Source organism: Hyaena hyaena, unplaced genomic scaffold (assembly GCF_003009895.1).
Source record: "Hyaena hyaena isolate Hyena2069 unplaced genomic scaffold, ASM300989v1 scaffold_629, whole genome shotgun sequence".
Taxonomy (NCBI): Eukaryota; Metazoa; Chordata; class Mammalia; order Carnivora; family Hyaenidae; genus Hyaena; species Hyaena hyaena.
Genome location: NW_024081262.1, coordinates 718,508 through 730,982, shown reverse-complemented (window position 1 = coordinate 730,982; position 12,475 = coordinate 718,508). Strand labels below are relative to the sequence as shown.

Here is a 12,475-nt window from a genome sequence, read left to right as displayed (position 1 = left end):
TTTTTATTTTAGAGAGAGGGAGGAAGGGAGGGAGAGAGAGAAAGAGCGTGAGCAGGGGAGGGACAGAGAGAGAGACAGAATCCGAAGCAGGCTCCAGACTCTGTCAGCACAGAGCCCAACACAGGGCTCCAACTACGGAACCGCGAGATCATGACCTGAGCCAAAGTCACATGCTTAACTGCTTAACTGATTGAGCCACCCAGGTGCCCGTGTGATTAAGTTTTCAATAGGTTCTGCGATGCCTAAATCCCAAGCCAGCTGGCTTATAGGAAGCTTGGAGGGCAGAAAGCAGCAAGGTGGGTGGAAGACCCCAAATCTGCCATGCTGGGCAGACGGCACAGATTTCGAACCCCACATCTGGAGCCTTGGGGTTGAGGTTGGCCCACCCTCTCTCCTGGGAGATAGAGGATTTAGACAAATTGTTTTCTTCTGATTCTCTGTGCGCTTTTGTGTAAATTCAGTACTCTGGCACCCAGCCCGTCTAGGCTGTTGTGAGATCAAAAGGGACAATTTTTGTGAAAATGCTTGTACTCTTGGTTTTCCTCTGGACTAAAGGCAGCCCTAGGACTTCTCCTCATGTAAGATCCAGAGGAGAATTTCCTTCCCCGGGGAGAGGTGAACCAGAGACATTTCCCTACTAATTTCTATCTGGGGACCCAAAAGATTCTGTCACTTGCTGCCAAAAACCCAAACAAAAGTAAACTAAGGTGTTGACAGCAGCTTATAGAGTTAGTTCCTACCATTAAGACAGCATTGCTGTTAAAATGTAATATGTGAGAGGTTTTCTGATGTGCTCGGGTTACCAAAACTGAGCCATTTCCATGGTCAGTCCTGAATCAAAGCTGGAACGGAAAGGCAAAGAAAGAGCGTTAGCTCAGAAGAACAGGGGTTGTTGTGAGCTGTTGCTGCTACTGCCGACGCCCCCGGTGAGAGACAAGACCCAGAGCTGATTGCGGGACGCACTCTACAGCTTGCCCAGGAGCTGGAGAGCTATAGAAATGGGCCTCCAGAAGTATCAAGACATTTTATTGTTGTTTTGGTACCGATGTCTAACTTAGCAATTTCTTACTTAATGCTGGGCAAGGAATTCCACACATTTCCTTACAGTTGCCCAAAGTACCAAAAGACACACACTCTAAGTTGGGTATTTTGTGTCCAGGTTCTACAGCCCCAGCAAAAGACCATCCAGATTGAGGGTGCAGAAGGGCCAGCTGGTAACAGAGGGGATCACGGGTGGCCTGGCTGTGTCTCTGCCCAGAATGTTGCCGTCTGACTACAGGACGTCAATTTCCCCTGCTCGTGGCTGTGACATCCCAGCTATTTCGTGGCTACGTGAGATGGTATAAAGCTGAGTTTCTCGAGATCTCACGGGTTAAGGGGCTGCAGTTAGCGTCAGCATATACCCTCCAGGACCTTTAGCAGGTTGTTGGACACAAAACCACACTGCTAACTAGTGGCCCAAGAGCGAGGGGTTTATCTGTAAAAATTTGAAAGGTCTTGGAGTTTGTCACCATGTTTTATCTATCTTAGGAGAAAAGTCTTGATGGCCTCTTCAGTCCTGAGTCTCTGTTTCTCGGTATTTCTAGGTAAGTCAGCCTTCCAGTCCCACACCACTGTTCCTTCTCTGGAACCAAGTTTTCTCTGGTTTCAGGTGATTCCTATCTCGGTAGTTCCAGGCTCTCCCAGACCACACTTGGGGCAAAAACTATGGTAAACCAAGTTATAATGACAACATCAAGATTTTTGTGTAGATTAGTCCAGGCCTGAGAGTTCTGTCCAAGACATAAAAATCTAATAAAACCTGGACAGAGAGAGGAAACTGATGTTCATTAATCTTAAAATGCTAGGTCTGTATATATGCATTCAGCTCAACTTTTAACCCCGTAGAACAGCCAGTGTTGTGGGTCTCCCTAAAGAGACAATGGAAGGGCATCAGAGACTTGATCCCCAGATACTCAAGGGGAACTCCAGCTTGTTGAGGCAGGCACTTTCTCCTTCTAGAGGTGCAACCATGGTACCTGAGTGTCATATTCCTTGTACTAAAGGGATTTTTTTTAAAACTCCAAATCTCTATACTTTGTCCATATCTCTCACAGCGGATCACAGAGCACACTCCAGACCACAGTGGGGGCCCCCAAGCCCAGCCTTCTTTCTACCCAGTAGATCCTTAAAATGCCAGGGTTTGGAGTCTCAGGAATTTAGAATTCTCTAAGCACCTCCTTATGTCCAATCTTCACACAGCCTACCAGCAGGGGCCCGAAGGGCCTCGTGCTTTCAACGACTCCAGTGTGTCACACTGGAAAGGTTTCCCAAGCCCTAATGGCCAGAAATGGCATGTGGGATCTAATTCTAAAGTAGCGCTGGTCCCATGGAACTTTCTGTGATGATGAAAATGTTCTATAAATTTGAGTAGTCCAATATGGTAGCCGTTAGCCACATGCAGCTACTGGATACTTGAAATGCAGTTAGTGTGACTAATAAACTGACTTTTCTTAAAAAAAATTAATGGAGTTAAACTGAGCCACAAATGGCTAGTGGAACCATACGGAACAGCGCAGCTCTAAGGCATCTGAATATCGACATTTCCAAAGACCATATTTGTATAAACCAAGGAGGCACCTTGTTATATGTTCGGTAGCAACACGTCCGTTAAGAACGTCCATCCGCTCTCCCCTCTAGGTCTTGTCAAGTGAAATTAAACACGAAACTAAAATGGCAGTAACGATAAAGGCCACATGACGCCAGCCTCCCTTGAATAAAACCAGTAATGTTCAGTGTATAGGAGTGGCAAAGCCACAGACAGAACATAAACCAGAGCCAGCAGAACAAAGAATTAGAAATGAGCGTACTAGAAGTTATTTTATGTTTAATGCTTAAAAGTCTGAACGCACAAACAATCTACCGTTATAGAAGTACTGGTGGTCAATACAATGCATTAGAACTATGTACAATGCACAGTTTAGTATCAAAATCTTTCTACACTGTAGAGTTTTACGAAACCGTTAATGACATCAAACACTAAGCACTTAAGACACCATTTTTTTTTTCTGCTACCACATTAGGAACGTCAATGGACAGTCCATTTCAACTTGCAGCATCCATCCATTTCTAGTATGAAATTAAGTAATTTTCTACTTGTACAATAAAGTTTATCTACACAGTTCTCTTGATTTTGATCCATAGCAGCGAAGGCACTGTACATCAGCAGATCCACAGACTTAAAGGATTTTTAAAGCATTCAAACAAAACATAATAATAATAATAAAAAACAAAAGGAGTCACATATCATAGTTGAACAGCAACAACAACAACATAAAAGAGAACACAATGTTTCTGGCACAACGGCACAGCCTGCGTCCATTTCGGGGACATCCAACCGAGACAGGGAAAGAACTGGAGGTAAAGAAAGCAAGTCCTCCTCCCAGGTGAGAGTCCGTTCCTTCTGGTTTCCAGAGGGAGGTCCTTGCAAATCTTCTCTGCCGTCCTTGTTCTGTAAAAGACTTGCCTTGCACAGCAAGAGGAGTCCCCTCCCGTGAGTCTGTGCGGTTCCCAAAGAACATGCCAAAAAACAGCCCATCATTTCTCGCTAATGACAACATTGCCCGAAGGTATTCAGCTCCCTTTGCAAAGAAACGTGGCAAAAATATCCGGAAGGGATTAAGTTCTCTCTTTAGGCCAGATTTAATTTGTTCATCTGTCTATAATACAATAAAAAAAGGAATTAAAAACTTATTACAAAGACACTTGTCAACAAGTTGAAAAGGAAAAAGGAAAAAGTCCCATTACGTTTATCAAAGAGCATCTAAAGCTACAGATATATTGGTTAAAGTTGTCCAAACAGACTCAAATGAATGCAACGTGGCCTGTCATGTTCTAATTGTTCAAATTTCTGAACATTTAAAGTAAGCAGAAAACAAAAACAGAAACAAAAATCTAACAACACAGCAACATATTGCTTCCATATGTAATTATACATTACACATCTCTATACAGTCCTTAGTCTACATTTAGTGACATTTTTAATCAATTATTTTAAACCTTCCTTTCCCCTCCTTTGCCAAAAAAAGGGGGGGGAGGGGTATCAAATACAACGCATCTTCATTATCAATGCAGGAGCAGACAGCTTTATTCAGTCAAAGTTAGAAAGCCTTCTTTAAACAAAATAAATATATTACAGATATAATACATAATTCAAGATTCCGTCACGGTTAAGTATGGTTACTCCATGTTCTTCCAGTCGAGAGCTGAAGATTTGGTATCACAGGTTCTTAATGAGTATTCACAATTCAACAGCGAGGAGGAAGTTGGGGGGTGAGGATGGGGTGAGGCCCCACAGCTACGGTGAGCATGTGGCATCGTTGGTTTTAGATGCAGGGGAGGAGAAGGGCAGAACAAAGTGCTACGGGGAGAAGGGGTCCAGTTAGCATGAAGATTTGTCCTTAATAAATAACTTCATAAACCGTGGCCTTCTTGTCCCCAGAGCCAGTGACAATGTATTTGTCATCCACAGAGATGTCACAGCTAAGCACCGATGAGGATTCTTTGGACTGGGAAGGAAACAGACACAAAGGTGAGGCACTGAAGGACACACCCGTGAGGCAGGACTGGAAAGCACACAGCTGACACAGGTACCGATGTCCCGACAGAGCGCCGAGGCAGGGACAGACAGGCCCGACACCTCCTTCAATGGCGCGCCGGGGGGGTGGGGGGGCACTTCTCAGGACGCCGCCCGCGCTGTCTACAGGCTCCGGCACTGGGGATGCGAGGCAGCCAGCAGGCCAGGGGTACGAGCCACGGGGCTGAAGAAGCAACGCCCGGTTCCCGATCCTGCTCCCCACACGGTAAAGAGCGGAAAAAGCCCCAGCTCAGATGGCCTGGACTCAGGGCGAGCTGTGGAACACCACACACTCACTCGACCCGTCCGAGCCTCCTTCCCAGACAAACAGGTAAAGACATCTCACCTGCCTGCCACCTCAGAGTTCGAGTGGAAAATGGTATCAAAAACACTACATCTTTTCAAACTGGGAATGTAAAAATATTTCTAATAGAAAGTCCAATTTTCTCCTGTGTGAAAAAAAAGAACGCAAACCTCCAAGTGAGGAGATGTTCACCAGTTAGAAATGGACATACTTAAGAGCCCTGGATACCATGTTCAACTACACTACCTTCAAGGGGTTCAATGTCAAGTTTTAACTGAACTGTGCTCAATAAACAAAACCCCACAAGATTTTATTTTTTGTTTTTAAAGTTTATTTTGAGAGAGAGAGATAGGGAGAGTGTGAGTGGGGGGAAGGAAGAGAGGGGCAGAGAGGAGGTGGAGAGAGAGAATCCCAAGCAGGCTCTGTGGTGTCAGTGCGAAGCCTCATAGGGGGCTCAGTCTCATCAACTGTGAGATCATGACCTGAGCCGAAATCAAGAGTTAAGAGGCTTAACCGACTGAGCCACACAGGCACCCTTAAAGCCCACAGGATTTTAACTGGAACTTTGAACACACACAAAAAATATCTGATATGCAGATGTTAACCCACTACTAGTGTTTCACCAGAAAGGCTGTAACCCAGAATACAAAAAAAACCCTCATTGTATTAAATTATAAACTTCACAACAGCAGGAATTAGCTATTTTTGTCCTACTGGTTGTCTTGCACAGTATTTTCACTCAATATATATATTTTCTGATTCAACTGCATTGATCTACTCTGTGATGACTTAATACTACTCATTCAAGAAAACGGCAAATCTGTTTTATTCCTAAAAAACAAAACCCATCCTAAGTACAGGTTAAGAAAGGAGGTCTTCTCCAACTTGTCGATGAAATTCACACGTAATGGCCAGAGAGCAGCGAGACTGTGCGCACACACGTGTACCACATCTACCATTTGGTCCTCCGTTAAATAATTTCACACTCTACACACAGTACCACTGAGTCAATACGAACACACATTTATGAAATTAAACAAGATTTACTAAATTTTTCCGTAACACTCTTCTTTGGGTAAAAAAAAATCCAAGAAATAACAATACTAATAAAAGTATTCAAGCAACATGCTCAAACTTTTTAAATATAAGCATTTTAAAGCTGTAACCCACACATGAAAATCACCAAAGATATAAAGCCTCTGCTCCACTGTATAATTTTTTTTAATTTTTATTTATTTCTGAGAGAGAGAGAGAGAGCGTGTTAGCAGGGGAGGGTCAGAGAGAGAGGGAGACACAGAATCTGAAAGAGGCTCCAGGCTCTGAGCTGTCAGCACAGAGCCCGAAGCGGGGCTCGAACCCTCGAACCATGAGATCATGACCTGAGCTCAAGTCGGATGCTTAACCGACTGAACTACCCAGGAGCCCCAATATCTGCTCTACTGTATAAACGGGACTGAGGCATGGAGAGATAATACATCGGGCCAGTGTCTGGGCTCCCCACCCCCACCCTGTGCGGCTTGTGGCGAGGACACCAGCCTCCCTCAGGCGGAGTGTCCCTGGCTGTAAAATAGGCACACCATCAGCACCTGCCTCTAGGGCACTCAGGAGCCTTATGAAGGTGACAGAACGCAGAGAGAGCCTGCATGACCCCCCGCCGCGAGTGAGCACACAGGAAGCCAAACAAGTTAACGTTACCTGGAATATACTGGCTCCATAAGGTGTTCTCCAGGCGTTCAGAAGGTTGTCCTTTCCAGTGCTTACAAACCATTTGCCTACAGAAAGAGGGGTTTTGTTCGGGTGACTTTATCAGATAGCCAGGATGTGCTTTACAGAGCACCCCGCTATTCACAGAAGACCCATCTCATTTGTAACAAAAGTTTCTTTTCACGGGAAAAATAAAGGTCGCTCTCCTAGATTTAGTGAGTCATTTATACTTACAAGGAGGGTAAAGTGGATTAGGACACGGCATTAGAGATACAGCACGTATGTGTAAGGAAGTAATGTAATTTACATTAATAAACTGAAGGGGCAGGTCTAAACGCTGCAGCACGAGGGCAGAAGGAGGGATTCTGGCGGACAGGAGTGGTCAGGAGGGGACCACTCACCACAGTGGGCAAACTTGAGCGACAGCACACAGCTCTCATGGAGGTGTAGCTGATATTTGTCCGGCTTGGTGACATGCAGCACTTCCACGTTACTGTTCTCCATCCCCACTGCGAGCCACTCTCCGGTTGGGCAGTAGCCCAGAGAAAAGATCTAGAATTAAAACAGGTGATAGTGATGGTGAATATGGAATAACCAGAAGGTCCTGTTTCTTCTGGGGATCGGACTTCAGTTATGAAAGAAGTCAAAATAGTTTGAATTGTACGGGAAGAAATCACAGCCAAATCCGAAGGTAGCATGATACACCTCCACAACAGAATTTAGTGGCCATTTATGTAAAATCCAATATATTAATCCTTTAGTAAAATATAAACTATTGCATTTTGACAGGAAACAATGAAATTTTCGGTTATCTAACCTAGACTCAAAAGTGACTCCATCACTTGATAAATGACTTAAACCTTAAGCATGTCCTATAATTCACAAGACCATGTCATCTAAAACATCACGGGCACAAGACCAGACCTGCGAGGTGAAGTCATGCTGCTGCAGCTGCCGCCCTTCGCGTAGGTCCCAGGACCTGACCGTGTTGTCCAGGCCGCCCGTCCAGAGCTTGGTGCCATCGTTAGAAATGTCAATGCAGCTGGCCCCGTCTGTGTGGCCCTGGAATTGCCTGGAAATGTCAAAATGGAGTGAAAACCCTTGAAAAGTTAGTTTTTAGGTGAACTCAACTCAGAGTTCATCAGTGCAGCCACTGTGGAAAACAGTATGGAGCTTCCTCAAAAGATCAGAAGTACAAATAGCATATGAGCCAGTACTTCCACTAATCATATTTATCCAAGGAAACACTAATTCAAAAAGATGTATGCGCCCCTATGTTATTTATAATACCCAAGAGATAGAAGCAGCCCAAGTGTCCACTGATAAATGGATAGACGTGGTACATGTATTTATATTGTATACACACACACACACACACACACACACACAGAGGAATATTCTTCTGCCATTAAAAAAGTCCTTGCCATTTGCAACAACATGGATGGAGCTAGAGTATAATGCGAAGTGAAATAAGTCAAAGACAGATCAACAACATATGATTTTACTCATATGCAGAATTTAAGAAACAAATGAATAAACAAAGAATAAAAAGACGAATAAATAAACAGACTCCTAGAAAACAAACTGGTGTTTGCCAGGAGAGGTGGGTGGGGGACAGATAGAGAGGGTTAAGAGTACACTTACATGATAAGCACTATGTAATTGTTGAATCATTATTTTGCATTTTGAAACTAATATAACACTGAATGTTAATTACACTTCAAAAAAAAATTTAGAATTCCTCAGGGATCGATAATCATTGCCAGTCTTATTTGTAGATTTCATTTGGGTTTGCTGTATTTTCTAATTATTCAAAGTAATAATAAAGCATATTCAGAGAGAGATATTCAAGTTTAGAGGAGATGTATTTCCTGCACTTTTTATTTCTGAACACTTAGGAAGTACTCTTCATACCAAAAAACGATTAATATAACGAGAAAAAAAAAATCTCCAACAGAAATAAAACACACAGCTACACGTATATGCACTAACCAAAAATGTATTTAAGACCTATTGCATCACTGTGATATGAAGGAAAGAATTTAAGAAGAGGTCAGGAATAACTTCCCTTCTACAAAAGCTATGATGGGCATGGGAGTAGCAGAGCAGATTTTGCCAGTGCACAACAATGCAACTGTAGGAGGCTGTGGAAGACAAAGCAGCTGTGCTCTCAGGTAAGGCACCTCCTGGGAAGAAACGCAGCGTGGCTCAGCTGCCCCAAGAGCTGGTGGAATGTACAAGACACTGCAGGAGGGAGGGATTAGAAGCAATTTCTTGTCGAGAGCCCTACCCAAGATGAAACAATGACGACTACTTTGTTTTTGGTCTCATACATAGAGCTCAGTCCTGCCAAATACCTGACAGCAGAGGCCTCTCCTGACGTAGCCCCCCCACCGACGTACAACGAGGCGTGATGGCAATCCTGTCATGGCCTCCGGCAGATCACAGCTCTCGCGGGTGCTGACATCCGGAGACCATTTCAGGGCGTTACCATCAACGCCGATCCTATACAATTTCCCTTCTTAACAGACCTCGCAGTACATCTATCCACCCCTAAAGGCGGGGCTACAGACAGTCTAGACCACGTCAGAGTAAGCAGCACAAAGCCTGGGCCCGCGGCAGGTGTTGGATGACGATCTGCGGAACGAAAGAATGTGTGGCTACACGTGCCTTCTGAGGGAGTAACTCTCCACAGTAATAGCTGGTTTGCGAGCACAGATGGCAAATTTACAGACGTCTAACGAGCTCATGAGGTCACGGGAACATTATGTACATTAATTATGTACAAATGACCTCATTATTTAAAAACCTAACTTGCTGATGTTTGGGATAATGTCCAAAAAAAAGCAGAGAAAGAAAACAAGTCCTCATTTGATAAGATCAAAAGTGTAGAAAATAAGAGTCTACATTAGTAATTTGTTTTAGCATCTTAAATCTTACAAGAGGCCTGTTCCTAACACTTTTTAGTATGGGAACTGTTACTTCCTCTTTCTGGACACACACAGCTCCCTGGCACAGGGCAGTCAAACCGGCTCCCTTCGGGCCCCGGTCAGGGACCTTGCCGACCCACCTCACCAGCGTCTGGTTGTGCAGGTCCCAGACCGCGATGTTGCCGTCACTGCAGCACGAGAAGCAGACCTTGGAGTCAGGGCTGATGGCCAGGGCGTAGCACGCAGGGGCTGAGGACGTCAGCTCCGCCTTGATGCGCGGGGTGGGAGCCGCCAGGTCCCAGATGGACAGAGTGCTGGCTTCCCCTCCCACGATGAGGGTGCGACCGTCAGGGAGCAATCGGCAGGAACGGATGTAGTTATCCCTGTTCTGTAGAGACAAAAGCCATCAAGAGATCACTCATGAGGAAAGGAAAACAGCATTAACATGAGAGCAGAAATCCATAAAAGTATTGTGTTCCCTCCTGGTTTTAATGAGCCATTTTTACTTATGACAATGATAAAGTGGATTAATGCTAGAAAATTACATGAAATTAGGGAAGTACTTAAACTTGATCTACAAATTTAGTGCTGAGATATTTAATCTTAATTAGCACAAAAATGCAAAGATCTAGACCCAACTCCCACCACCACCAAATCACCCAGCCGCTTGAGTCATTTGCACACACAGATACACACACACAATGCAGGGGCCCCACAATCCTGGGGCGGCTACGTCTGGGGACCTGGCTCACCGGACCTGGCTGGTGAGAGGTCCTCCTGCCACTGTCAGAGGGTCAGGGGTCAGAGACCTGGAGGCCCCTCCTTTCTGGCCTGCATTATGGGCTGACGGGCAGCAGGGGCTAATCAAGCTGCATCGACCGGAGGCAAGACTTGATCAACGATGGCTAAGGGACAGGAGAAAAGGGCCCCTTCCAGCTCATTAGGCTCTGGGAATGTTGTGTGTGTCAAGTTCGTTATGCGGACTTAACACTGCACTGCAGCAAAAGCTCCACGGCTGGACTGAGGAAGACCGTCTAAGTGAGGTTTCACACACAGCACAGGGTCAGGGGGCTGAGAAACAGCGAAGGGGGTATTCTAGTCTGGTCTCACAATGCAACGGACCGTGAGGGCCAGGCGCTCATGCACAGAAGCCCTCTTGGGCTTCGACTTTTCTCCAACTCCCTCATCAGACAGGAAGACGGGTGGTTTGTCTGTGCCCATGCGCCAGACCGGTGAACAAAAGCTGCGCTGGGGCGTGTCCACGAAGACCCGGGAACTTCCACCCCGAGGAACTGAAGGAAGACGTGCTTCTTTGGCGGCATGCTGAGTCTCCACGCGACATGCCACCACGCGGCAGGGACAACTACCCTCCTGGGATCAATTCCCTGTGTGGCCTGTACACCCGAGTCTCACTGGCCCATCCTATTTCTGCATGAAGTTCACTCACCAGACAGTCAAGCTGAGAGACGGGGCTCTTGTTGCCGGGGTGGCTGATGTCCCAGACCTTGACGCAGCCCTTCCCGCCCGTGTACACGTGTCTTGTGGGGTTGCTGATGGTCACCGCGCACACCACCTCCCCGTGGTTCAGGGTGTTGATCTGGCGCGCGTGGCGGGGGATGCCGGGTCCGATGAGGGCGTCTGGTGGGAAAGGGACGGGCTGCATCTGGCCGTCTGCAGTGACGTGGAAGGAGTATGCTCTAAGGTGGCGGGGAGGAGAGGACACAGGAAGAGGGGAATGTAAAAAATGTTCCTTAACTGATTGGCGTTAACAGGATGAAAAATAAAATATTTTTAGTGCTACTTGCACTGACATGCAAATTCTTGATCTATTTGCAAATAGATCACATATACCTAGTACAGTAGAAAGAACATAATTTTCAGTCATGGAGCTAGATTTACGATCAAATCTCAGGCTGACTCCTTATTAGCTGCTGTGTGACCTAAGTAGTTACTTAGCCTCTCTGAACCTCAGTTCTAACCTTCAAAAGGGGGAGCATGCTACCCACACTTCATGCAGAATTAAACAAGACAGCCAATGTCTAGTATAACACCTACTCCCTCATGGCGTTCAGCAAGCCTGCACTGCTTTCTGCTCTGGGGGATTCAGAAGCCTGTGATAAGATTCTGCCTGTCCCTCGATTTGATCAAGTGGTTTACTAATGGGGATCAATAAACCGAAATTATCAAGCTTTAAGGAGGTAAGAGTGTCTAGGCTTACATCGTGAAATGACAGATGTGACACACACACACACACACACACACACACACACACACACACACCAAAGACTTGACCATCACTAATTCAAGTAATTCCCAATGAAATTGGAACCTGGAAAGGCACCGTGGGTGACCACTGCAGAGCCCTACCTGTGAGCACCTATCAGCAGCTTCATCTCTAGTTCATTTTAAGGAAAAGCTCTACATAGGAAAGCATTTGGTTCTAAAATGCAACTTAAGGTAGAACATCTCCCTCAGCAGACCCCTATTCTAAGGGCGCGGAGGTCAGGAAGGGCCCATCAGTGAGGCTACTGTGAGGCAGGGGGTCGGGGCAGTGAGCTGGGCTTGTCTTCTACCACAGGCAATGGTCCATTTTGGAAACTGTGTCGTTCTGCTTTGGCATGAAGCTCTGGAATGCTCTCCGTTTATAGGAAAAAGTTTATGAAAGACATACCAAGGGAAAGCGTCTGTGGGTACACAAAAGATTGGAGCTTGGCTCAATCAGGGAAGTTTTAGAATCAAGACAGGCTTTGGTTCCTTAATGCAAAAATCTACAGGTTAGCCACATTCATCAAAACTCAGCCCATTACTGAGGACATGGATGTCCTCAGAAAGGATGATGGAAACGTGTGGCTGTGGAAGGCATGATGCTAGGTAGCGGAGGGCTTTTTCTTTCTCTGTAAACAACAGAGAAAGGCACAGGAC

At 45.6% G+C, this 12,475-nt stretch overlaps 1 protein-coding gene across 11 annotated transcripts in view; it reads right to left on the bottom strand.

Moving 5' to 3' along the window:
* Positions 1-2,846: 2,846 nt before the first annotated feature.
* Positions 2,847-12,475, bottom strand: part of TLE4 (TLE family member 4, transcriptional corepressor) — a 139,559-nt gene continuing 129,930 nt past the window's right edge. For all 11 annotated transcript variants that reach the window (XM_039257632.1, XM_039257633.1, XM_039257638.1 and 8 more), the window contains 6 exons: positions 11,001-11,250; positions 9,694-9,941; positions 7,548-7,695; positions 7,025-7,175; positions 6,615-6,691; positions 2,847-4,547 (listed from right to left, as the gene is read on the bottom strand). In XM_039257632.1, coding sequence (XP_039113563.1) covers positions 4,440-4,547; positions 6,615-6,691; positions 7,025-7,175; positions 7,548-7,695; positions 9,694-9,941; positions 11,001-11,250 — 982 coding nt within the window. In that variant the 3' untranslated portion in view covers positions 2,847-4,439. The remainder of the gene's footprint in view (positions 4,548-6,614; positions 6,692-7,024; positions 7,176-7,547; positions 7,696-9,693; positions 9,942-11,000; positions 11,251-12,475) is intronic.